The following is a 27,942-nucleotide window of genomic DNA, read 5'->3' on the forward strand; positions in this document are numbered from 1 at the left end:
TCTGAGTTTTGGAATTGGGTATATAGTGGGATAAGATGAGGATGACCCAAACAAACATGGTAGGTGACCCAAACAACTCATGACCTAAAATTTTTCACATGGCCTTAAAGATAAGCCAGATGTATAAATGTATGTGTGTGTCACATGTCACATGTATATTCATCACATAAATTACTATAATTCAAAGTAGAGAATGATTGGAATGATTAGAAGCAAGTCAACAAATAAGCTAATTATTTGACTAATCCATACAATGGATTATTTGACTAATCCATACAATGGCAAATTCAGAAAAGAAAAAGGAAATATATGAAAACATTTTCATGGTTCAGTCAAATATAGTACACCTGCATGTTATAGCATACTTTTCATAGTCATCAAATAATCTAATTAAACATGGATATTTGCAAATAAATTATCAAAGTTACTAAAGTAAAAGCTTTTTAAAGATGATGAAAAAAAGGAGGTGCCCTGGATATTCTATTTCCATGAACAGAGCATTGTCACAAATACTATAAAATATTTTAAATACTGCTATATCCCAAAATACAATAAATACAATTCAGTCTTCCCTTGTTGATTCCAGAGATAATCCAGGACTGTAAATATTAAAGTCAATTTTAATTTTCTAATAAATAAAGAAGTGTCAAAGAATTTCTTGCCTGATAGAATGTTAACAACAAGGTTTATTTCTATATATTAATATCAAAAGTAAATTAAGTTTAAATGTAATATGGTACCCTGGACTACATCATGGAAGAGAAAAAGGATATTAATAGAAAAACTTGTGAAGTCCAAATAAATCCGTAGTTTAGTTAATTGCAGTGGGTGGTTGGTTCTAATGCTTGTTCTGAAAATGCAAACTTGTTCCATTAGATTGATATATTAAGGAACAAACTTCAAATTTCTTATGCACAGTTGCATCCATGAGACATATTAGGTAAAAGGAGAAAACGGCACAGGCTGAACCCAGCCCCCCAGGAACACAAGATGCACACCCCAGCTCCCCATGGAAACCACCAGCCGCCTGCCCCACACATGGGGCAACCTTGCCCTCAGGTTTCAGACAAGCCTCCTTCTTCCTCTACACAGCAACTCACAAGCTGCAGAGCTTCTCACACCCAAGTCTACAAGCTGGTTTGAGGTCAGTCGAGGTAAACAAACTGCCACATTTAATTATTTATGCATTTCTTCGCCATTAACATGGTCAAACTTTGTTAGGATTCGTATCAGGTTCCCAGCCCTGTTCCCCTGAACAGTTCTCAGCGTCGTATCACTAACTCCATTTCCCCCATAAGTCCCAATGTTCTAACTGCATAGTTTGCTTAGTACAGAAATTTTTCAGAATGTATGTGTCCCCGTACAGCAGAACTGACTGTCCCACTGCTAAAGTCTTAGTTCTGAAAAGTGTGCTGGGGAAGTGGACTTGGCCCAGTGGTTAGGGCGTCCGTCTACCACATGAGAGGTCCGCGGTTCAAACCCCGGGCCTCCCTGACCCGTGTGGAGCTGGCCCATGCTCAATGCTGATGCATGCAAGGAGTGCCCTGCCACGGCAGGGGTGTCCCCTGCATAGGGGAGCCCCACGCTCAAGGAGTGTGCCCCGTAAGGAGAGCTGCCCAGCACCAAAGAAAGTGCAGCCTGCCTAAGAATGGCCCACACACATGGAGAAATGACACAAGATGAAGCAGCAGAAAAAAACAGATTCCCTTGCCGCTGACAATAACAGAAGCGGACAAAGAAGACGACGCAGCAAATAGACACAGAGAACAGACAACCGGGTGGGGGGAAGGGGAGAGAAATAAATAAATAAATAAACCTTTAAAAATAAAAAGTGTGCTGCGCTTATGTAAGTTAACATTAGGGGAAGTGACGTGACAGGTATACAGTGACTCCACCATCTTGACAACTTTCCTGTAAATATAAAATTATTCAAAAACAAAATGTTTAAAAATTAAGTATATGAAGTACATACATATATAAGGCCAAGGCCTTAATATGGGATTCTGTAGTAATAATTGTTAGCACTTAAGTAGCACTTCCTTGAATGCCAAGCACTATTCTCAGTCATTTATATACATTAACTTATTAATCATCTTCACAATATGACCTGTTAAGTGCTATAACCATCCCCATTTTATAGATGAGAAGACTGATACACATTTATAAAATGTAGTGAAAACCAGGAAACTAGATGCTTAGCTCTAGAGTCAACATTCCTACCCACTATTTAAGGTTTCTCGATAGTCTAAAACAAAACTCTTTAAACTAGATTGCTTGCATCATTCTGAAAAGATTTTACAATAGGAGAGACGGCACAAATGAAAAATCTAAATAATCTTTCTAAAATGTACTGTATTTTTTTCTCATTTTACAGAAAATATCTACTACCTCAAATTGTGGAAGCTAACAGAAGACTAAGAAATGGCACCTTTGTGCTTTAAAACTAAAACAGCTGAAATATAAAGTGAAAATGTTTAACAGCAATGATAGCTAATAAGGACAGGTGGCTAATTAAAAATAATTTGTCACTATAATATAAAATGGAATTTCAAAGATTTACAAAACTTGATGATATTTCATCAATGTGTAGTACATATGATGATTTAAGAGTGACAATGAAACACAAAAATAATACATACTCATAAAAGATTCCCAGCCATCATAATCATAATTATAAACTTTGGTTCAATCAAAACAAAGCAAAAGGTCTGCTATTGAGATCTCAAAAGAGTAGGTAACAGATCAATTTGGTGGCATAACTTATTGCTTTTCAAAATATTATACAACTTGAACTCTAAACTTTAAAATTCTACCTACCCTGCCATCTTTTTAATTAGTGAGTCCCTTAGTCACCCATCCATTTGAAAAATACTTCTTGAGTTACTGCTCTGTACCAGCCACTGTTCTGGACACAGAGGCCATATTCAGGATTAAGAGACCAAGTCCTGCCCTGCGCGGCTAATATTCACTCATTTATGCATTCATTCATTTATTCAGCAAGGGCTCACCAAGTGCCGACAGCATGCTAGGCACTATTCCAAGAGCAGAGGGTAAGACAGGGACCGAAAAGAACACGCCCTGTCCTACTGGATCTGACATTTTAGAAGGGAAAACAGACAATACACATGATAAATAAGTAAAACACAAACTAAGACAGTGATAAATGCTAGAAGGAAAGGAAAGCAGGGAAGTGACATTTAAAGAGGAGTAAAACATTAAATAAAATGGCCAAGGAAGGTCAGAGAGAATAGAGAAGACAAGTGACCCTATAATATCATGTCAGGTATAAGTGCTACAGAGAAAAATACAATACGGAAGGGCTGTGAGGGTGCAGGGAGAGGGTGGGGCATCTGAGAAGCACAGTCAGGGAAGCTTTCTGAAGAGGTGGCATGTGGACAGAGGCTCTGAGGTCCTGGAGCTCTGGGAGAAGGACCACAACCTCAGAAGCCTTGTGGGAAAGCAGGCCTGTGTCTCAGAACGGAGCGAGCAGGGGACTGCAGCAATTTTCCAACAGCCATTCAAGGCAGTGAATGAGTAAGTGCTGGGATCACTTTAATTTCAACACTGCTACTGAGGAGAGAAAAGAGGCAGCAGAAAAGGCTGCAGAGATTTGCTTACAGTATCTTCAAGTCCTGTAGCTTACTCTATCTGCAAACAGGGAGCTGCAAGCAGGAATCCCTGCTGATGTGAAAAGCATGTGTGATGATGCCTGCTGCGGAACGCCGTGTCCCCACCACTGCTGGGCACGCATGAGTAGCCCACAGGAGGTGAGGTGCAGGAGTCAGTTTGGGGGCTGCTGAAGAACAAAACAAGAGAAAGAACAGAAATAAAGATGGTTGATTTTTTTTTATCTCCCCCCCTTGCGGCTGGCTTGCTGTCTGCTCTCGGTGTCCATTCGCTGCGAACTCTTCTGTGTTGTTTTCACTTGTCTCCCTTTTTCTGCTGTGTCACTTTGCTGAGCCAGCTCTCCGCGGCGCTTGCAGGCTGGGCGGCTCTCCACGGTGCCCGGGCTGGTGTTCTTCACAGCGTGCGGGTGAGCCTGCCTTCACCAGGAGGCCCCAGGACACAAACCCAGGGCCTCCTAGAGGGTGGACAGGAGCCCAGCTGATGGAGCCACAGCCGCTTCCCAAGATGGTTGATTTCGATACAATGAAAAACTATTGTAGGACAAGAATACCAAAGACTTATGAGACTCTGAAGGAAGAAGCGACTTAGGGAAGACTTCACAGAAGAAGCAGCATCTCTGATTTTGCTTAGTAACAACATACTACTATAAAAAAATAGAGAGAGTACCATCAACACCTACTGTTCCTTCTTGCTCTTTAGAACAAGAAAAATGAAATATATTCAATGCCAAAGACTTTCTTGAACTACATTCACAGAAATATTTATTTTCTCAATTGAAATGAAATATAATTATTTCTATGTTTAAAATTGAAATATAACTTAGGGACTCTTAAGAAATCAGTCTTTTTTAAGTTTTTCAAAAAATATATATATACCAAAATAAAAATTCAAAGTAACTATTTTCTAACTACCCTCTGGCTATAATATAATACACCTGAAGTATTTCTTGTCATTTAAATCAGGTCATGTGGCATACCCCATGAAGGAACCAGAAGACATCCAAAGATGGCATAGTATCAGGCACTGCAGTTATTTTGAGAACCAATGCTGAAATTCCAGGTTAAAATCTAAATAATCATCAGAAGTCAACTCTAAATGCATTCAAATCTATGGAAAAATTATTTTTAAAAAGTAGTAGCACTTTTCTCTATACTAACAATTTACAGTAGAAGAGTTATTTCATTTCAGATTAGATCTATTTTGCAAAGAAGCAGAGAATAAATTATATTCTGAAATATTTATAAATACATATTTATAAAATACATTCACATATCACTATTCAGATCTAAAAGAAATTATTTGAAAATGGAAAGGTCATCAAAAGCTTTTCTTTATAAAACTTTTTGTTTATAAAAACAAATGCTTCTCCTTCCAGGGAAGATGGCAGAATAGGGAGCTCTATGACTAGTACTTCCACCAAAACTATTAACAGGCAGAAACTGGTGCCACAACTAGTTTGACACTCCGGTGGCCAGAGAATACTAAACAACTTCCAGCGAAAAGCAGGAGGAAAAGGCTGATAAATTAAAGAACTGTAAATAGCTCTCTCCACCCTGCGGCTACCAGCACCCCCTCCTCAAGGCAAGCTGCCTTGGGGTCCAGTTACTGGATCGCTGGTGTCAGAAAGGGTCAAAAAAATCCTCGTCCCCAACAACAGGGGTTGTTGCACAGCCAAGCACCAATCACAGCTTTCGATTGGTGGATCTGGGCTCTTGGACCCCGGCTCCGAGGGCAGCTATTGTGTCAACAGACGGCAGCAGCCACGTGTCAGCCCTGCCCTGGACAGAGGCCATTGCTGACAACCTCCCTGGGCGGGAGGAAGTCACTGAGATTTGAAGACACGCTGCGTCCTCAGGGCTGCAGGTAGTGAGCTCCAGGGCTGCATTTGCAGGCAGGCCAGGAAAGCTCAGCTTGGGAGTCGTCGGAGTCTCGGTGCCCTCCCGGAGCCCCTCCACAGGGAACTAGGGAGCAGGTCTGCATGTCCATCGCCACTGCCCCTGCTGGGCGGGAAAAGTCAGAATTGGAAAAGTCCTCCTGAATGACTCTCCTCCCAGTATCTGCTCTGCAGACAAACGCAGCTTGAAGACCACAAAAAGAATGTACAAAACCATGAAGGTAACAGGAACAAAGGCTTGCCAGAATCAAATATCTGAGAGAAAGAGGTCCATCCCCTGGGAAACAGAGGGGAAAACAAAACTCCTCTAAGCAGGGGAACTCCAAAACAACTAACAATCAAAACCCCAGGACAAGACAGAGGCCCAGAAAGACAGGAAAACCCAGCACTCAGCATTTGCCTTGGGCAGACTTGCCCCATGGCAGAGCTGAAGCGCAAGAAAATCTGTCTTATCACCAGCGGGCCACAAAACCATGAAACAGGTGTCCCAAAGAGTGAATCTAAGAGTTACCATATTAAAATAATAAGCATGCAACAAAAGAGAAGAGAAAAAACACACAAGAAATGATGGTCCATTCAAAGGAAGAGAATAAAAATACAGAAAACACCAATGAATATGACAAGAATGTAGACAAAGCCCTTAAAAATATGATCTTAAAAATGTTCAAAAAGATAGAGGAAAGTATACACAAAGAACTACAGGATATCAGGAAAACAATCAATGAATAATATGAGAAACTATGCAAAGACAAATTTTAAACAGGAAAAAACTTTAAGTCAAAAACAGTTACAAGTGACAAAGATGGTCATTACATACTGATAAAGGGGATAATTCCACAGGAAGATGTAACAACTATAAATATATATGCCCCTAACAGCAGAGCCCCAAAATACATCAAGCAAATACTGACAGGTCTGAAGGGAGAAATTGGCTGTACAATAACAGTAGGAAACTTTAACATACAACTCTCAATAATGAGTAGAACATGTAGTCAGAAGATCCATCTGGAAGCACAGGACTTGAATTATAAACTAAACTAACTAGACCTAACAGACATATGCAGAACACGTCACACAATGAAAACAGATTACACATTCTTCTCAAGTGCACATGGATCATTCTCCAGGATCGACCACAGGTTGGATCACAAAACAAGTCTCAAATTTAAAAATACTGATATTATACAAAGCATATCTCTGAGCCCAGTGGAATAAAGCTAGAAATCAAAGCAGAGGAAGAAGTGGAAAATTCACAAATATGTTGAAATTAAAAAACATACTCAAATAACCAATAGGTTAAAGAGGAAATCAGAAACAAAATTAGGAAATATTTTGAGGTAAATGAAAATAAAAATACAAAACTTACGGAATGCAGCAAAGGCAGTGCTGACAGGAAAATGTATAGTTCTAAATGCTTACATTAAAAAAGAAGAGGGAAGTGGCCTTGGCCCAATGGATAGGGCATCCACTTACCATATGGGAGGTACGCAGTTCAAACCCCGGGTCTCCTTGACTCACGTGGAGCTGGCCCATGTGCAATGCAGATGCACGCAAGGAGTGCTGTACCATGCAGGGCCCCACGTAAGGGAGCCCCATGCGCAAGGAGTGCACCCCATAAGGAGAGCCGCCCAGCGCAAAAGAAAGTGCAGCCTGCCCAAGAATGGCGCCGCGCACATGAAGAGCTGACACAGGATGACACAACGAAAAGAAACACAGATTCCCGGTGCCGCTGATAAGGATAGAAGCGGTCACAGAAGAACACAGCAAATGGACACAGAGAGCGGACAAATGGGGGGAAAGGGTAGAGAAATAAATAAACCTTTTAAAAAAAGAGCTAAAATCAAAGATCTAACCTCAAAACTGGAAAACTAGAAAAAGAAATCAAATTAAACTAAACAAGCAGAAGGAAGGATATAACAATTAGAGTGGAGACAAATGAACTAGACAACAAAAAATAGTCAACAAAACCAAAAGTTAGTTCTTTGAAAAGATCAATAAAGTTTATAAACCTTTAACTAGCATAACAAAAAATAGAGGATACAAATAAGGAAAACTAGAAATGAAAAGGGGGACACTGCTATCAATCCCACTAAAATAAAAAGGACTACAAGTAGATATAACTATTTTATGCCAAATTAGGCAACTTAAATAAAATGGACAAATTCTTAGAAAAACACAAGCTACCTTACATTGACTCAAGAAGAAATAGAAGAGCTCAACAAACCAATTACTAGTAACGAGGTTGAATCATCATCAACAAGTTCCCAACAAAGAAAAGCCCAGGACTGGATAGCTTCAGTGGGTAATTCTACCAAACATCCGAAGAAAACTTAACTCCAATTCTGTTCAAACTTCCAAAAAACTGAAAAGGAGTAACACTCCCTAAATCATTCTACAAGGCCAACATGACCCTCACACAAAAACCAAGTAAAGATTCCACAGGAAAAGAAATTTACAGACCAATCTCTCTTTGGTTATAGATGCAAAAAACCTCAACGAAATACCAGACTAGCAAACTGACTCTAACAGCACATTAAAAGAATTGTACACCATGATCAAATGGGGTTCATCCCTGGTATGCAAGGTGGGTTCAACATAAGAAAATTACTGCCATACACAATATGTATTATGTTAATTGCAAAAACCATACAAGCATCTCAACTGATGCACAAAAGGTGTTTGATAAAACACATCTCCATTGATACAGAAAAGGTATTTGACAAAATACAGTACTCTTTCTTGATAAAAACTTGACAGAAACTTCCTCGACATAATGAAGGGCATGTATTAAAAGCCCACAGCTAACATCCTACTTAATGATGAAAGTCTGAAAGTGTTCCTTTTCAGATCAAGAACAGGACAAGAAGGCTCACTGTCAACGTTACTTAACATTGTACTGGAAGTTCTAGCCAGAGCAAATGGCAAGAAAAAGAAATAAAAGGCATGCAAATTGGAAAGGAAAAAGTAAAACTTTCCCTATTTGCAGATGATATGATCCTATATCCAGAAAATCCTGCAAAAAAAAACACCATAGTGAAGCTCCTGGAGCTAGCTAACAAATGAATTCAGCAAAGTGGCAGGGTACAAGATCAATACCCAAAAATCAGCAGAGTTTCTACACACAAGCACTAACAATTGGGAGAAGAAATGAAGAAAAAATTCTACTAACAATAGCCAACTAAAAGCATCAATTATCTAGGAATAAATTTAAATTAATGAAGCAAAGGACTTATACACAGAAAACTAGAAAACATTGCTAAAAGAAATTGAAGACCTAAATAAATGGAAGGATATTTTGTGTTCCTGGATTGGAAAACTAAATATTGTCAACATGTCAATTCTACCCAAAGCAATTTCTAGACTCAATGCAATCGCAATCAAAATTCAAACATCTTTCTTTGCAGAAACAGAAAAGCCAATCTTAGACTTTACACCCAAAGGACAAACAACGAAAGAAAAAATAAATAAATGGGGCCTCATCAAAATAAAAAACTTTTGTTCCTCAAATGACTTTATCATGAAAGTAAAGGGCAACCTACAAAATGGGAGAAAATATTTGGAACCACATATCCAATAAAGGATTAATATCCACTACATTTATAAAGAAATCCTTCAACTTAACAATAAATAAGACAAACAAACCAATCAAAAAACAGGCAAAAGACTTGAACAGACATGTCTCCAAAGAAGATATATAAATGGCCATAAAGCTCATGAACAGATACTCAACATCTTTAGCAATCAGCTCATCAAAACCACAGTGAGGTACCTTTTCACACCCATTAGAATGGCTACTATTTACAAAACACGAAGCAAAGAAACAGGCACACACATTCATTGTTGGCAGCAGTGTGAAGGTTCCTCAGAAAGCTAACGATAAAACTACCATATGACCCTGAAGTCCCACTATTAGGTATATACCCAAAAGAATTGAAAGCAGGCTCTCCAAGAGATATTTGCACTCCAATTTCATAGTGGCATTATTCACAAATACCAAAAGATGGAAGCAAGCTAAGGGTCCATCAACCAATGAAAGGATAAATAAAATGTGGTATATACATATATGGAATATTATTCAGCCATTAAAGGAACGAAGTCCTGATACATGCGACAACATGGATGAACCCTGAAGACATCATGGTACATGAAATAAGCCAGACACAAAAGGGCAAATATTCTATTATCACACTGATTTGAAACAATTAGGATACGCAAACTCACAAGAGTCAGAATCTGGAACATAGGTTACCAGGGAACATGTGGGGACAGGGAAAGGGAAATCAAGGCTTAAAATGTACAGGAGGTGGCGGACTCGGTCCAATGGTTAGGGCGTCCGTCTACCACATGGGAGGTCGGCGGTTCAAAGCCCGTGCCTCCTTGACCCATGTGGAGCTGGCCCACGCACAGTGCTGATGTGCTCAAGGAGTGCCATGCCAGGCAGGGGTGTACCCCTGGTAGGGGAGCCACACGCACAAGGAGTGCGCCCCGCAAGGAGTGCGCCATGTAAGGAGAGCCGCCCAGTGCAAAAGAAAGTGCAGCCTGCCCAGGAGTGGCGCCACACACACGGAGAGCTGACACAACAACATGACACAACAAAAAGAAACACAGATTCCCATGCCACTGACAACAACAGAAGCAGACAAAGAAGACGCAGCAAATAGACACAAAGAACAATCAGAGTGGGGTGGGGGAAGGGGAGAGAAATAAATAAATCTTTAAAAAAAAAAATGTACAGGATTTCCCCAGCCCAAATGAACAGCAACCAATAAATTCATAACCAAAATGTGGTATATACAACCAATGGAATACTATTCAGCTGTGAGAAGAAATGAAATAGGGATGCATATGACAACATGGATCAACCTTGAAGATATTATGTTAAGCTATAAGCCACACACAAAAAGACAAAGTATGGTTTCAATAATGTGAACTACATACAATGAGTAAACTCACAGAGATAAACTCTAGAGTAGAGTATAGGTTGCTAGGAAATACAAGGGGGGTTGAGAATGGGAGATGATGCTTAATGTACATAGCATTAAGATCAACTGTAAAAGTATGGAAAAGAATAGAGCTAAGAATAACAAATTACAGTAAGTATAACTAACACTGCGGATTTATAAATGTGATTGTGGCTGAAAGAGGTAGAATATGGACATAAAGGACAACTGAAAGGAAACTAGAGAATAATCTAGAGTATGTATGACAGTACGATTTCAGTAGTAGATAAATACTGTGGTTAACAGAATAACTATAAAGAATGCTCTTCTTTTACAAAGTGCTAAGAATATGATGACACATAGGAAAATTACAACTAATGTAACTTATGGGTGATAGTTAACAGTAATATTGTAATAGTTTCCAACAATGGCAAGAAGATTTTTTTCATTTAAGAGACAACAATAAGGGGTATAAGGGGATATGGGATTTTTTCTTTTGGAGTAATGAAATCATTCTAAAATTGACTGAACTGATGACAGCAAAACTCCGTGGTGAAAATGAAAGACACTAAGTGTACACTTTGAATGGATTGTACAAAGCATGGGGCTGTATAACACAGAAAATCCAGTATTGAATGAGAGACTGTGGTTAACAAGACAAATATAAGAACATTTTCTCCTGAACAATAACAAATATATAATACTAATATAGGGTGTTAATAATTGGGTGGGTTGGGGAAAAATACACCAAATGTAAGATATGGGCTAAATATTACTGTAAGTATAAATATTTTGGCCAATGTAAGACTTAACACTATAGTTAGTAATAATATTTTGATGATGCTTTTACATAGTTTGTAACAAATGTTTCACAACAGTGCAAAGTGGGGAAATAAATGGGAGTTCTGTATGAAGATATATATGTTTTTTCTGTAAATTCACAAACCTTACTATTACATTTATTGTGTATGTATGTTCATATATGAATGATATACTTCAATAAAATTTTATTTTTAAGAAATATACAGGGTTCCTATTTGAAATGATGGAAATGTTTAGGTAATGGATGGTGATGACTGTAGCACAACATTGTCAACGCAACTAACAAACTGAAATATATATTTGAATGTATTAGTCTGCCAAAGGGGTGCAGATACAAAGTACCAGGCATCCGTTGGCTTTTATAAAGGGTATTTATTTGGGATAAAAGTTTACAGTTACAGGCCCTAAAGAGTCCGACTCAAGGTTGCTTTCTCACCAAAGTCACTTGACACATGTTGAAGCAAGAATGCGGACAGTCTCTGCCTGGCCTCTCCTTCCTTCTTACTTTTGAGACTCCATGGGCCCAGCTTCTTCCGATCTCAGCTATGGGCTGGCATAGGGCTCATCTCTCAGAGCTTCCTCTATCAGTCTGGTATAGGGTGGTTTCCTTCCAAGCTTTCTCAGCTGCTCAACTGCAAAGCATTAGGTGACTGGGTAGGCTGTCCCAGGTTTCAGGTGTTTGAGCCTTCTCCTTTCTGCAAAATGGCAGGAACGAAATGACCAAGTTCTCTTCTCTTCCAGGACTCTTCTGTGTGTCTTCTTGAGTGAGAGTCCTTTTATATAGACCAAAGGGGGCGAGGAGGACTCAGCCGAAGCTAGATCTTACTGATGTAGCCCAATCGGAAGTCCAAAATTGATTTTATCAAGTAAACTTAATCAGAGGCCCCTCACCAAATCTAATACAATCAAAGGGCACGACTCCCAGAGAAAGAGAACAGTTTACAATCCTTTTCTTTTGTGGGATTCATAAATAATATCAAACTGCCACATTGAAAATTATTAATAGGGGAAATGCTAAATTGTATACATGGTAAGAGAATAAAAATGAAAAGAAAAAATCCATGAAACACTACACAGTGACCTCTAAGTTAAACCACGGACTTTAATTAGAAGCAAAATTATAAAAATGTGCTATCATCAACTGCAACAAATATTCCACACCAAGATGTTGGGTGTCGGTGGTGGAGTGGGATATGGGAATTACTATATTTTATGCATGACTGTTATGTAAACCCGCAACTTCACTAATTTTTTTTAAAGACGCTTCTTTTTTTGATATGAAGAATAGTGCAAAATAAGCTCATTAATTAAATTTTTAGAGCTTAATGATCTATAACGCTAAATAAATGTAGATCAAATCCCTGCTTTACTTATATAGAGTCTAGCAAGCTACTATACCACTCTAAAACTCAGGTTTCTGTAAAAACAGAGAAAATACCAAAAATTTTTTGGACACCATATATAAATATGTGCCAAATACAAAGAAATTATGCTGTAAATATTGGTCATCATCATCAATGCGCAAGTCTCCAATTACGACACTGGGCAGCAACATCAAGGAAGGGATGAGGAAGCCAAGTGGTGCCCAATTTCCAATTGCATCCCATAACATTGTAAGGCACCAGCAGCTAAAGTTTGTAACTGATTTCACATAGAATTGTAATAATCCCCTTACATTAGAACAGTGTTTAAGAGTTTACAAGCATATTTCATATATATCAATTCATCTATGTCTTAAAAACATTCAATATGAGGTAAGCAAGACAGGGACTGTCAATTCATTTTAAAAGATATGTAAACGCCAATTAAGAAAGGGTATTTCATGCAACTTATGATTGAGCTACATTTACTAGTGGGCTAGTTCACTGTGTTTAAAGGTCTCACAGGGAAGCAGATGTGACCAAGAGATTGAGCTCCCACCTACCAAACGGGAGGTCCCAGGTTCGGTTCCTGGTGCAGCCTGGAGAAGACAAACAGGCAGCAAGGTGGCACGACAGGCTGGTGCAATAAGATGACACAACAAAGGAGACACAAAGAGGAATCACAATGAGAGACAGCAAAGCAGGGAGCGGAGGTGGCTCAGATGATTGAGCGCCTCTCTCCCACATGGGAGTTCCCGGGTTTGGTTCACAGATCTTCTAAGGAGAAGACGAGCAGACACGGCACACAGCAAATAAACACACAGAGCAGACAGCAAGTGCAAACAATGAGAGGTGGGGAAGGATAAATAAATAAAATAAAATTTTAAAAAAGTTCTCACAAACAGATGTGGCTTGTTAGGCTTTTGTCTCTGCCTCTGCGTAGTAAATGAATGAAGCCAGGCATGGAATGGGCTTCATCCCTCTTCTGTTTGACCGTCTGTGAGGTAAGCACTAAGGCAAATACACTTTCTTTTCTTCATTCTCAAGAGCAGACATTCTGGCCCCCAGAAGCCCACGGGGTAGTAAGACTGGACTTGGGCTCCTATCTTAGAGGGTCTGACTTAGAGTCTACACCACATGTGACAACTTCATTGTCAAACACCCACGAGCTGAGATTAAAAGTGTTGGTCTAAGAGTAAAGTGGTACTTTCATATCCCATCTGTCTTTGTTCCTTGTATGTAGAGCAATATCTGGAATTTCATAGGAAGAAAGGGTCAATTGGGCAAAGCAGAATTTAGAAATTCCTGGTTCTTTGGGCCCTACCACAAAAATCTGTGAAAATAATACTTCAATTTCTAAAAGATACAACTAATGGAAGCAGACATTTTGACACTAAAACCTCCTCCTGGAAGAACAGTATTATTGAGGAAACAGCAGTAAAATCAAGAGACTTACACAAAAGGGAAAGTCTCATACAGTAGGGTGATCCTGTTATGCTAGATACATTTTGTTCTCAGAATCATTTAAAAATAAGGTAGAAATAGTTTTATTACCAGAAAAGTTCAAATAAATTACTTTTTTTTTTTAATTTAAAGTGTCAAGCATAGAATTTAAAGATCATTATTATTTAGAAAGAAGTTGAAGTTTACTTAGATATTTACTTACCAGGCTTCAGGCAGCAAAACCGAATACTCGTATGGAGAAGTAGTCTCTGGGAAGTTGGAGAGAATCGCTAGGCGATGAGGAAGCAGGTCTGATCCATGGTAAGTGAAAAGAATTTCGAGGGCTTGAACATTACTTTCCTGTATAAAATGTAAGGCCAAGTTTCTATTGTGAACCTCAGAAACAGAGGAGGGATTCTGGATCACAACATTCAAAAAGCTAAAACTTTTCATGGAGCTTTGAAAAGAATTGATATGAAATATACCTGATCTTTTCTAGTCTCTATGAAGTTTCTCAACCTAATGTAAAAATTATTTTTAAAATTCAAAATGTTGTATCTTCAAAAAAATACAATTTATAAAAATGATTGGGGTGGGGGAACAGGGTGTGGGTTATATGGGAACCTCACGTTTTTTTAGTGTAACATTCTATGTGATCTATTAACTTTAATTTTTAAAGTTTTATTAAAAAAGATGGCTGGCAGCCAATTTTCAGGAATTAATTAATTGATTGATTAATTAAATAAAAAGTTGAAAAAATACAAAGCCATCGATGTGAGATTAAAAAAAAATTACTTATTTGGAAGGTGGCCTTTGATGCCTTCTCTCACAGGAGTAAAATCGAAATTTCAGGTCCATCAATGAGGCTGAAGTTGACTTTATAGATAGTCTTCAGAATATCACCTTAGTTATTTCCTAAATTATACCTAGAAGCTCCCAAAGGGAAATGTAGACCCAAATGTTTGCTCAGAGAACATGTAGCCAATTCACCTGAGAATATGGTCCATATATCTCATTAGAGGTTATCACTGTATTCAAAACAAAATAAAACTGAAACAATGAGAAAAAAAAAAACTCAAAATGTTGAATAACAATTTTTTTAATTATATCATTTTCTCAATATTTATCAATATCATGACAAAAAAAAGAAAATGGTAGAGTATACATATGCATGTGATAACATTAAGTATGTGGTTCAAATATTTTAGACAGTATTAAAAAAAATAATAATTCTTTTATTGTAAAAACAGAAATTACCCGAGCATAAGTTCTTGCTGAGAGAACAATATTCTGATTTCTGAACTTCTTAAAGAATTCAGCATCATATCTCTGTTCAGATGCATGAGGCACTCCGAGGATTTCCTGAGGAAAAATAGTGATTTAATGAAAATGCTTTTAAATACTGTGACAAGAAAATATTAAAATCATTTACACCAATGCCTGCCTGAACAAATAAATCCTAAATAAATTAATTTCAACCATTAACTATTAGTTAGCTATTTTGAAAATGGCCATATTTATAACTGCTATTATTTTTAAATATAGAAGTAAATGAAATAAGCAAGACAACCAAAACCAACCACCTGTTAAGAACTAATAGCAGCAGGTACACATAGTCTTGCAACATGAGCATCTGTCCACTCTGTATGACAGCTTCAGATTTGCTACTAGCAGAGTGATCCATGTAAAATGCAGCCTTTTCAGCAAACACTCACGTGTCTCCACTATGGGCCAGGGGCACAATCACCCACATCACTAGTAGGGAAGACAAACCAGCAAGTAGGAACAAATAAGGGGGAGCACACAGCAGGGGTACCAAAACCAGTTACAGGAAGACAGAAAGGCTTCCCAGAAATGGCACCCAAGCCAAAAGATAAAAGTCAAATCGGAGCTGGCTACGGAAATTCAGAGTGTAGGTCTCTCCGCTATAATGTATGAATAAAGAAGTGATGTCTGCCGTGTTTATTATTGAGCTCCACACTGTCTTTCACATAATAAATAATAAATATTTGTTGATTAAATTAATTTATTGCAACAGGAAAGAGAGAAGAATGAGGAGCCCTGGGGAGGGAAGGAGGGCAGAGGGTTGAGAAGTTAGCGTGTAAACTTGGGGCTCTCCCACATCTAAAAGATGCTACCCAGCAGGAGGCAGCTACATAGGGCAGAGGTGCTGGAGTAAGATATGGGTTAGACAAGACTTAGAGCCATTAGTAAATAAGTAAATATGATTCCAAGGGAGATGAAAGGAGCTTTATGGAAGATCATTATTTAAAGGATGAGCAAGGGAAAAGGGAATCTGCATTTGAAAAGTATACAGACCCACAAAAAGAAGTGGAGGCAGGGGTGGAGGAAGTATGGGGACTTGAATGCACAGTCATGGAAACCAAAGGAAGAAAGCACTTCAAAATGTTGAGCTTCTTGATTCCTTGTTCACCACCATCACTTCCCTTATCATCATAGTTCTACATCCTTGACCACACTCTGGGACTCCACCACCACCAAGTGGGGCACCGCAGGGGCCAGCACTCCATGCCACCTGCTCCCTGTTTGGCCAGCTCTTCTACCTGAGCACCATGCCAACAATCCCTAACTCACGGAGGCGTCCACCCTCCTGGCCTGACTTCATTTCACCTTCCACTTCCCTCAAAACCTTTCACAACCAGCTTCAAGCCCTTGGTCCATCACAGCAAAGGGATTTTTACTCACTTGGCAAATCCCATCCCTAGTCAAACCCAACCATGATCCTGAAAGCAAGTTACCAAAAGTCACTGGAGAAATACCATAAAGCCAAGCTGGCAGTTCTCATTTTAACTGAAAGATCTCAAACTAGCTTAGATCCTGATTCAAATAAACGAACCGTAAAAAGGCATTTGTGAGACAATCCAGGAAACTAGAACCAAAGGTGGATATTAGATGATATGAGGGAATTACTATTAATTTTGTTAGAAATCATAGCACAACTGTGGCTATGTATTTTTTTTTCCTATTTTTTTTTAAGTCCTTATTCAGAGGTTGAGCCCACTGAGCATGTGCTTCACAGGTACAAGGCCCCAGGTTCAATCCCTGGTACCCTCTATTTAGATAGGATAGTTTAGGTAGACAGATAGATAGATAAACAGATACACAGATAAATATTTAAAAAGCCCTCATCAGTTAGAAATACATACTGAGGTATATATGAGTGACAGGATAAGATGCCTAGTATTTGCTTTAAAATATTTACGTAAAAGAAAAAGTGAGGGTGGGAAAATGGAAAATGAAAGATACTAGATTGGCAAATGTTGATAATAATTGAAACTGAGCAATGAGTACAAGAAGGGTTCATATACTACTCTTTATACTTCATGAATGTTTGAAATTTTTTATAATAAAAAAGTAAAAAACTAGATACATTCAAGAAAAAAAGAACTCAAGTAGACAATGTTTTCTATCAATACTATTACATTTGCCTAAGAAGTTTCCTTTCCCAGGAACTTTTACACAATTCCTTCTTTCTAGACTGCCAATATCCTACCCTCTAACCCCCATTCTCAGCTGAAAAACCTCATTTTAAATATTCTTTTTAAAACTGACACTAGCAAATGGGAAGTTTCTCATTTTCCCACACCCGCCCTAAAAAAAAACTTACAAATCTACCTGAATCTGTACCAATACACTATTCTTTCCTTCTAACTACAACGGATTAAAGATGTATCTCCGCTCCAAAATAAGCCTCAAAACTCCACCTATGCCCTAGGTTCCATTTCTAGTCAACTGCAGTAATTATGCAATTAACTTTCTTTATCCAATAAATTCCTCCTCACCCTTCTACAGATTCGTTCCTACTAGGACACAAACAAAATCCTCCTTCCTTTTATTAAAAAAAGGAAAATACACTCTTAGTCCCACGTACCCTTGCTATTACCACCATCTACTCTGCTCTCCTTCACAATAAAATTACTCGAAGGACCTGTGCACACCCCCACCCATTACAGTTCTCTTCCAACTCACTCTACTTGTGAAAATAAATAAATTAAATACACCTTGGCACACAGCAGGAAAGACCTTTCAAAATATGGCCACAAACTATTCTAACTACTTCTACTGCTTTTGTCCCCTTCCCCCATCCAACAAGCCCTACCCTCTAGCTCCTACCATCCAACACGCTCTATCCTGACAGCTTCTTTTTTCAAAACCATGCCGTTTTCTTTCAGGCCTTAGGTCTTTCCATAACACAATGATTAACAGCAAAGGCTAATGAGTCAGAGCCACCAAGTTTTGAGTTCCTGTTTTCCGCTTATTTGGACAAACTACTTACCTTCTCTAAGGTGCAGTTTTCGTATGCACAGAATTGAGAGAATAATAGTTATCTACTTCAAAGAATGGTTGGGAGGTAACCTGGATCACAAATCACCCTGTCTCATAAACAGGACGATCCCAACAAACATGTTGGTATATCTAAAGGTATCTCTTTTTTTTTTTTTTCAGTAATTCAGTGAACTATATCACTCATACATAAACATACATAAACAATAAGTGTATAATAATAGTTGTGACTTTATAAACAAACATATATAACATCATACAGGACTTTCATAACTACCCTGCCACCAATAACTTGCATTGTTAAACCTTTTTAACTAATGATTAAAGAGCATTGTCAAAATAAGATGACTAACCAAACTATTTTTCCCCCAACCAACCCTATTATTATCTTTATATCATTTATAAATGAAAATAGATAAACAATTAAGCATATAGAAAAGTTGTGAACTTATAAGGCAAACACACAAAACATCATACAAGGGTCCCCTACGTCAACCCTCCACCAACACTTTGCACTATCTTATCTTTTGATTTCTTCAACAAATATTTATTAAGTTCCTCAACAGACCAAGTGCCATTCTCAGCTCTGGGGATGTAGCAGCAGACAAGAAAAAAGAAACCCTGTGTTTACTGAACTTTCATTCTGGAGTGCCCCTTCTAATTCCCCGAGCCTCCTAAATCTGCCTTCCTTTTTTTGACAGACTAATTGAAATATCACTTCCGGTGTAGAGTCCTCTTGGACATTACCAGAAAGAGTTTAACATTTTTCTCCATTAGGCTTCCGCCTCAGTTCTTCACTTCCACTTAGTACCTGGATGATGTAAAATCCACGAGGACATTCCTGGTTCACTTCTCCACCTCCAGCACTGGCACAATACCCAGCATAAAGCAGGCACTCATGAAAATGAACTCATTTTTATCTCCTTTATCACAGAATTAATAAAATAAGCCATGTCCTGTGATTAGAATGCAATGCCTGTCTCTACCTCTATCTCACTAGTTAGCCATTATATGTGAACATCTTCATTACTAAGTTAACACTAAATTCATCTTATTCACCTACTTTTCAAAACCTTAGCACAATTCTTCAAAACAGCAGGCTCAACAAATGCTATAATTATGACTATTTCCATATAAAAACAGACATGCTTACTACCATCATATAGAAAATAATTCAATAATTAAATTACCAAAGAAAAACTGGATCATCAACTCTGATCTTTTAAGGTATCATCAGTAAAGCTAAGTCTAAAAATAAACTGTATCTGTACAGACCTCTGCAATTCTCAAAGTACTTTTATATAATTACCTCAAAATATTACAGAACTCAGACAGGAGAACATGCTTTAAAATAGTATGACCACCTGCCACATTCGTTGTGTTTATAAATGATACTACCCAACATTTTTCATCACTTGCTTCGTTTTCTAACAACAGAAAGAGCCTCCTCCTCGCCCAGCACCGCTGAAGTCGCTCCCACTCATGCTGGCGGGCGCCTGCGCCGGGCACTAAGCCCCGCTGCTACTGGAGGCCCGCTCTTGCGGCGGCGTCCACTGAGTGCCTGCGTGTGGCCGTCCTGCCGTGTGGCCGTCCCGAGGCTGGGGAGGAGGCCCACGACGGGAGGCTCAGCACAGGACGAGAAGGTGCTCTCCAAGTCAGTCAAATCGCAACAGATGGGAAGGAATTTTAAACCCGGCAGGTGGCTGCTGGGACCCGGTTAGAAAGCAGGGGCAGTGTGACCATTCGCGGCCCCCTGCCCATCACCACGCACCCTCGGCGGGGCGCCCTGGTCTTACAGTCCAGAGCAGCCAGGAAAGGCCCAGCCCGCCGATACCTGTGCTTCTGTCCCTGAAGAAACAAATAGGAAGTTTACTTTTTAAAATTCAAGTGTCTAAGTTTGGTCCTAATTAGGAACAAACTTCATCCAACTAAATTCAACCCACTAGCAAATCATTAAAATGAAATCAGTCAGAAATATCCAAATTGAGATTATAACCCAGTACTGTACATAAGGAAATTTTATACTGAAGTCAGCAATTACTTAGGAATCAAAATGTCAAATAAAAGTAAATGAAAAGGACTGTAAATCTAAGAAACACAAATACACTGAAATGGCTAAAGCATTTCTATTCCCTCTTCTAACCAAACAACCTCTGAGCTTTCACTCTCTCTACTACTCAGGAAAACTGGTATGCAGGAGACCCTACTTTTGTAAGAAGTGAATTTTTCCCACAATACTAGTTCCAAAGCACAAAAATATCAGGTATTAGGAGAGCCATAACATTTAAAACAACAGATCAAAATGGTTTGATTAAAATTATTCCTTACCTCATATGTTGCAAGTCGATCGAAATAGGTTAATAATTTCAGTCTACAACGGCAAAGTTCCTTTTGTTCTAGTGTTAACCTGTTTTGAAATAACTACATCAGGCCACTTATATTTACATAAAAGCATGTTTCTTAGGAGTTAAAATAGACTAAAAATGATTAATATTCCAATGAGCCTGCAACTCATGGAACAGTACTCAAAAGCACAAAGGAAAAATAATATTAAATGCACAAGATTCAAATTGCTGAAATAATTTATGGCAATTATCACTAGTAAAGAACACTCTGGAATGACTATTTTAAGGATTACTAAATGAACAATAATAAATCATTTACTTTGAAAAGTTCACTAATTTAAGCAATTCCTGTCTCTTCTGAAGTTCCTTTTCCTTTTTATTCTCAGCAGACTCTTCAACAGGAGATGAAATCTCCTCATAGGAGATACTGTCTATGTCTATTTCACCAGGTAATATAAATCTGCAAGAAAAAAAGAGAAAATCTAAATCTGTTGTGTTTTATTTCATGTAGTGAAATTTTCGGGTGTCCCTATATTCTTTTGACTGGTTTTTACTAAATTTACTTCCACAGAAACAACAAATTTGATTTACTTCTGCTATTACAAACAAAGTGATTTATTTATTATATCCACGGAAAGGGGTAAAAGGCATTGGTAATCATTTTAGATAGAAATTTTTGAAGTCCAGAAAGTGAAACTATTTAGGAAAGCAAATGGGATTATATTCACCCATTGTAAAACAACCAACACAGAAAATGCTGCTGACAGAATTTACAATTTGAATTACTTCTAAGGTCTTAAAATGGTAATAAATGTCACTCTCATTTAAATTATTTATTTATCAGATATACCATTATATTTATATCTCAAAAGAAATTCCAAATGGCTGATGAGCAACAGTTCTTATAAGCTAACTTTATTATTACCAGCTGTCAGCTGTGCGGTGCTGGCACATTACACTTGGATCCTTCACGGTTAATCCTGTGACTCCTCCAGATGAGGACAGTAGAGCCTTCTCTATAGTAAGCCTACAGTGTTCATCTGACAAGTCGGCAAACCAAGGAGGGGCCTGAAGCCCGGGTTCAGGGGAGGCCGGCACCCAGTCGGGGATTATAAACCTGCCCTTCCCTCAGCATCAAGCCACCGCGTGCAAACCTACTTACGTCACACCAAAGAAAGCCATGACCTCAGGCCAGTCAAAGGCAACTGCTTCATTATGGAATAATCTCAAGAAAAGTTTACCCTTTTCATGGCTCATTCAAATGCTTTCACAAAGTCATTTTACTTTTGAATCCAAATCTTTCTATAACCAACCTGCCATCATCTGCTCCTTTCCCTATTGCTAAAAGAGCCTCCAGGTCTGTGCCTTTTAATCCATACTGAAGCAATTTTTTTGCAGCATCCACATTTTCTGGAACTCTTTCCAAACATTCATGAAGAACCCAGGACCGCTTCTTTATTTTACTCTGGATACAAAGAAAATAAAAAGTCAAGGCATAACAGAACTCAAGACATCTTATAACAGCCGACAAGCCTTCTAGAAAGTAAAACTGTACCTGAGGTGCCATAGCTACCTCAACACGTGGCCAGAACTAGCAGCCAGAGAAGCTCAACATAAAAAAAAAAAAAAAAACTAATTCCCTGATGCTGAAAAGAACTGGATGCAGAGATTTATGGTTGCAACTGCTTTCCTTCTTCTAATGAGCCATACTGAAATATAAAGGTCAGTATTCTCGGAAATATGAAAAGTTCTTTCCAACCTTTTTTGTTGGTCTTTGGCTGGCAGTCTAGCTGTATAGCAGAGTAGAAAATAATGCAGAAAGGTATGATATGACATATCCTAAGCAATTTATACATAGTGTTTGACTTTGAATTAAAACTAATGAGACATAGCACATCAAAGTTCTGTATTTATTTAGCCATGAGATGGCTGACATAGTGTAAATGATAATTTAATCATATAAAAGTCATAGTAAGCCATTTTTTTTGGAAAACCCAAGGTTCTACTCCTCTATCTGAACTGCTTCCTAGGACTACATTCAAAATCCATGACTTGACCTCCTCTTAGAGCATTTGTGGTTATGAATTTGCAGTACTTAATGACTCATGTCCTATATTCATTTGCACATTCCATGTCAATTCTTTCTTCAAATGTCTCTTACACCCACTTGCCTTTTTCCAAACCAATCCAAATCATCAACATGTAACACCTGGCAGGGTTTTCCACCACCACTCTCCAATTCATTGCCTACGATTTCTTTTGCTGAAATCCAGACAAAAATCCACAACAGTTCCCATCACCCAAAAGATAAAAATCCTAAGTCATCACAAGCTTTGAACATCCTCATGAACCTGAATCAATATATTAATCTTTCTAATCCTATCTCCCAAAATTCACTATCATCAAATATCAGTACCAGCAAACCGGTTTACTTGCAGACCTCATTTATTCATCTAAGAAATATTTACCGAGCACCTCCTGTGCGCCAGGACTGAACTGCACATGAGGACCCAGCAGAGAATAAGGCAGTTTACAGCCTAATCACTGGCTCACAAGCCGTGCTCGCTTTCTTCTCAATTTGCCAGTGCTGTCTGTCCTAAGAATACCTTCCTCACCTCTAACTCCAGGAGGCCTATTTTGAATCAATGCAAATGCTTGTTCAAAACATCTTCACTACATAAAGTCTTCTGTAACCTCTGAGCCTACAATGATTGCTGTCACTGGATTCCGATGGAATTTATTTCGAAATTTTTTTGTATGGTTATATTTTAGGGCTGTAGACAATCTTCTAAATAAGACTACATGCCGCTCCTGTACCTCGTCACTGACCCTGTTATAGAGCTTTTATCCTTAACTGTCTATTTATTTAGCAGCAGAATTAAATACCTCCCCCAATAAAAAATGCAGTTACTTTGTCTCTCTTAAAGCCTGTAAGGTCCTTAATATCAAGCCTTTTCTTCATTCTGTTCCTAGAAAAAGCTATGTGTACATGAGCTCATGCGCTCACTGCCCTAGATCACACAAGAAGAAAGACAGATAATACAGGTTTGGTGTTCTGACTTCCCTAAAGAAAATATGAACAAATATCATAGAATTTCCCGAACATTTCTTAGAATCTTGGAACCTTCCTAGAGGCAAAATATATATTCTTTCTCAAATGTATCAGAAGTTGCAACCTTTTAAGCATGCCCTGAGTCCAAATGCCTCCTTCAAAGGTACCAAGGGTCAAAGCACACAGGCTATAGAACAACCTTAGCTATGGGGGTAAAAAGCAGGAGACGTCCAGCTGGGGGATTTAAACAGAAAAAGGCATCTGGCAAGGATGCAATGCCAGTTGTCTGCTTGTTGCCTAGCTCTCGGCTATGCAACAGCAATTTTCCTGTGCAGCTGACACAAGGTGAAGCTTTGTCAACAGGGCACTGGAGGGCCACCGCAGAGGAGAAGGCCGCTGTTTCTGACCCCGGCATGCTTTGGTTCTTTTCTCCTTGTTCCCACGACATGGTGGCCTCAACGTCTATGGCCTCCAGTGGTGCTCCTGTGGACAGATTCCCACCAAGACCCCAGGCACCGGAAGGGAAGACTTCTCCAACTCAGCCCACCTGTCCCCTGGCAGGGCTTTTAGTCTTGCCAGTATAGGGAATGGTTCCTTAGGTACCAGCCTTGTGCTGCGTGCTCCCTGGCAGGGGTTTCCTGTTGCCAGTCCCCCAACTTCAGCTGACTGGCACTCTAGCAGGAGACTCACAGCTTGCCCACATTTGGCAACTATGGTCCAGCTCTGCCCACGGCCATCCAGAGAACCTCTTCCCTACTGTGCTGCAAGCAACAAGCTTGTCCAAGGAGGTGTGAATCAGTCTTAGAAGGAGGTCCCCTTCCAGGTCGGCTTCAGCCCAGGATATCCTAAAGTTCTCTTTACCCCTGTGTAGGTAACCACTTGTTACTGGGTAACAACTGTCCTATTAAAACGCGCCCTCTTCAATTTACAGTGTGGTTGCTGGCCCATGACTGGACCCTAACTGACATGGTAGGAGGTAACCAGGGCAGGGCGAGGGAAAGAGGCTGGGCCCTGGCCAACAGCTTGCTGGGTTGCCAGTGCGATTGCCCCACGTCTTCAGTGCCAATGTCCAGGTATGAGGGCCACAGACCCTGACAATAGGACGTTTCCCACTGAGTAAAGCACACTTCCTCAGCTAGAGAAAGGGGAGCAGTATGAAGTGCCCTAAAATGAAAGCCAATAACCAAAAGATATTCCATGAATTCAAATTTTACCACATGTTAACAAAACCTCCAACATACCAAGTAATTCTGAATTGAAGCAATGTTGACTGCTGACTTCCTCCACTGCCTCTGGTACACCAGGTCAGTGTCCAGGCCGTAGGTGTGGGCCAGAGACAAGGCTTCCGCGTACTCTTCACTTTCAATCTTCAGGCAGGAAAATAAAACAGAAACGTCACACAGCTAGTGAGTTAGGTGTCACAGGAGTTGTGATCCATGTACAGCGAGAACCCCTGGAATATACACAGCACTTAGAACCACCTTCAGGTGCCGTGCTCGCCAGCCTGCCAAGAGGGGAACGGAGCAGAAGGCGCAATGCCCACGTTCACGGAGCATGACGCGGGCAAGCAGGGCTAGAAGGACAGCAGCCTGACTCCTGGTTGAGGCAGGCGCCCAGACACTTCAGGGGCAGCACAAATCACAGAACACAGGCTGTGAGCAAACCCTGGTCTAGAAAGGGGCCTGCATCTCATGCCCTACCATCTATAGTCTAGGTAGAAATGATCTAATAATCTTTAAATTTCTTACTTTAAAAAAAAGCCTTTCCTCAATAAAATAAAATATGGATGGCTCTAAACTCTGGCAGTAATGTGAGACTCTCACCTTTCTCTGATAGAGCTCCTCTGGGGTTGTAGACCGCAAACTCACAAGGCGGTAGTTTTTCGAGACGGTGCGTGGGCGTTTCCGTGGTGGAGCGAACCGCTCCATTTCTGTCACGAGGTAGAGGCCTTGCTTTATATAGCCAAAGTAGCGCACCTTGGCTGAGGTCTCACGATCAGAATCAGAGTCCTCTTCTCCTTCATCGTCCTCGCCAGCCCTGGTCTCCAGACGAGATCGTTTCGGGGCAAGTTTAATCTCACACTAAATTGTAAAAGGAGACGTTAAATTAACAGTGAGATTACATTTAATCAGGTCCTAAAACAAGTTTTTAGAGTTAATGATAGAAAAAAAATAGCTTCACTTCTACTGTGGTTTATTACCTCAGCCACGTGATTAAAAGTAACAAAGAATTCAAAGGATCCCAATAGCAAATGCCATATTACATTAAACAGCTCCAAAAACAGACATATATATCAGGCTCCACTTCTCCAAAACTAAAGTCTGTTTTAATATTAGGTCACCAATGTGCTCTTGTAAATATATGCCTGATAATTTTTTTAGGGAAATAAAAGAACTGAGAATAACTTTTTTATTTTTGATATTTCTATACCTTTATGGAGAAATCTTTTTCATCTTTTTAAAAAATGAACATACAGGTACATATTTGCTTTACCAAGAATACCTCTCTTTCTTCCCCACACCATTTTTTGAAAGTTTGAGAGTTTTACGAAGTCTTGAGTCTGAGAGCCTAACTGCCACAGATAACTTTCATTTCAAATGACCAAAACACTTTACTTTGATCTATTTTCAAGTCTTTTGTCATGATAAACAAGTTTTCCTTACTAAAAAGAACCAAAATTCTTGTTTCCAGACTTCATGGAAATAAGGTAAAGACTATACTTCTTAGGGAGTAAAATCATTCTACATTTTAAGATGAATTATATAGGAAAAAGAAAATATCTATCATTTAAGTGAAAAAAATATTTAAAAGAGAGCAAAAATCTACAAATTTTTTCATTCTTTTACAATGCCATCTTTTTTTAATTCACAGAACAATGGATTTTTCTTTAATACTGCACCCAATATGTGATTCAATTCACAGATTTTTGTTTATGAAGGCAAGATCACAAGATAAACATCAGATGTTTAGACTTTGTTGAAATACGTGTTTTCTCTCATACACACCAGTAGCCTTCAAAGGAAAGCATTACCTCCAAACTCAAAAATCCTCCATCATGGGTAGCAGTGACTTGAGGCGATGGTTCAAACCACTCACAGGACTTTCCCAGTAAATTCTTCAACGTTTTCACTGATGAAACAGTCAAAGCACCAGAGCAGCGAGCCAAAGTCACCGCACTGTCTGCCCACCAGTTCACATCCAGCAGTGGGTAAAAGGACTCTCTACCTAATGGGGAGGGAGAGGGAAGGGGGACATGGACGTCAGTGAACCTGCAAATATGGCTTCAAAGCAACATTCAGTCCAACACCGTATTCACCAACATCATTTGAGCCCTAAACATAAACTAAATAAGGAAAAATAAAATCTAATTTATCACTCAAATTTTTACTCAAGTATGCAGTACAAAATGATCATTCATTTGATCGACATTTGTGTGCCAAAATTTGCCAGGAAAAAAGTACACGTTTCTAGCGACAGAGAGGTATATAAATTAAAGTCTTGCTCAAAAAATTAACAATGCACTAAGGAAAGCAATATGTCACCATTTTCAACATAATCGCTTCAAATGTAGGTGTGTACAAAGTGTATTTATTATGAAGATTATAAAAGCTTTTGGAAAATGTTCTTACATCACTCTTCACAGAAACAATATGGGAGAATTATACCCTTTAAAAATATGTAAGACAGATATATAATAGTTTCCAGTGCTGATTTCCTCTTAAACTTGCAGCAAATAAGTCAGCAGGAAAAATCATTCAACACCAGAAACAAATTTTAGAGATGAAAATGAACTATAGTTCACCAAACCAAGAGATTCAAAAGGAAATGGCATGTTTATTATAATTTTATTCATTTTTTATAACTCACTTGCTCCACAAAGGAGTTGATATGGTTTAAAGATAATACATATAACAGTAAAACATAAATTTTAAAATGTATATAAACATTAGAATAAGGAGACACAGAGTTTAAAATAGGAATACAGAACCATGAGACCAGCTCATTATGTTAAAATAACAGATCATAACAACTCAACATTTTCTTTTAATTTAAACCTAATGCAAACTATAAAAATAAGGAATTCAAAGAAAGTCTGAAAAACACATTTGTTGGGCTATTGCTAAGTATAAAGGGGGAAGGAAAGGGAGCAAAT

General features: G+C 38.8%; 1 protein-coding gene across 1 annotated transcript in view; it reads right to left on the reverse strand.

The window, feature by feature from the left end:
• NBAS (NBAS subunit of NRZ tethering complex) overlaps positions 1 to 27,942 on the reverse strand; it is a 347,044-nt gene that overhangs the window by 231,373 nt on the left and 87,729 nt on the right. The window contains exons 14-21 of the mRNA XM_058288021.1: positions 26,821 to 27,014; positions 25,613 to 25,870; positions 25,031 to 25,156; positions 22,051 to 22,202; positions 21,057 to 21,197; positions 20,721 to 20,799; positions 15,345 to 15,449; positions 14,311 to 14,447 (exon numbers count right to left, since the gene is read on the reverse strand). Of these exons, the coding sequence (XP_058144004.1) occupies positions 14,311 to 14,447; positions 15,345 to 15,449; positions 20,721 to 20,799; positions 21,057 to 21,197; positions 22,051 to 22,202; positions 25,031 to 25,156; positions 25,613 to 25,870; positions 26,821 to 27,014 (1,192 nt within the window). The remainder of the gene's footprint in view (positions 1 to 14,310; positions 14,448 to 15,344; positions 15,450 to 20,720; positions 20,800 to 21,056; positions 21,198 to 22,050; positions 22,203 to 25,030; positions 25,157 to 25,612; positions 25,871 to 26,820; positions 27,015 to 27,942) is intronic.

Source organism: Dasypus novemcinctus, chromosome 25 (genome assembly GCF_030445035.2).
Source record: "Dasypus novemcinctus isolate mDasNov1 chromosome 25, mDasNov1.1.hap2, whole genome shotgun sequence".
NCBI classification, from domain to species: Eukaryota; Metazoa; Chordata; class Mammalia; order Cingulata; family Dasypodidae; genus Dasypus; species Dasypus novemcinctus.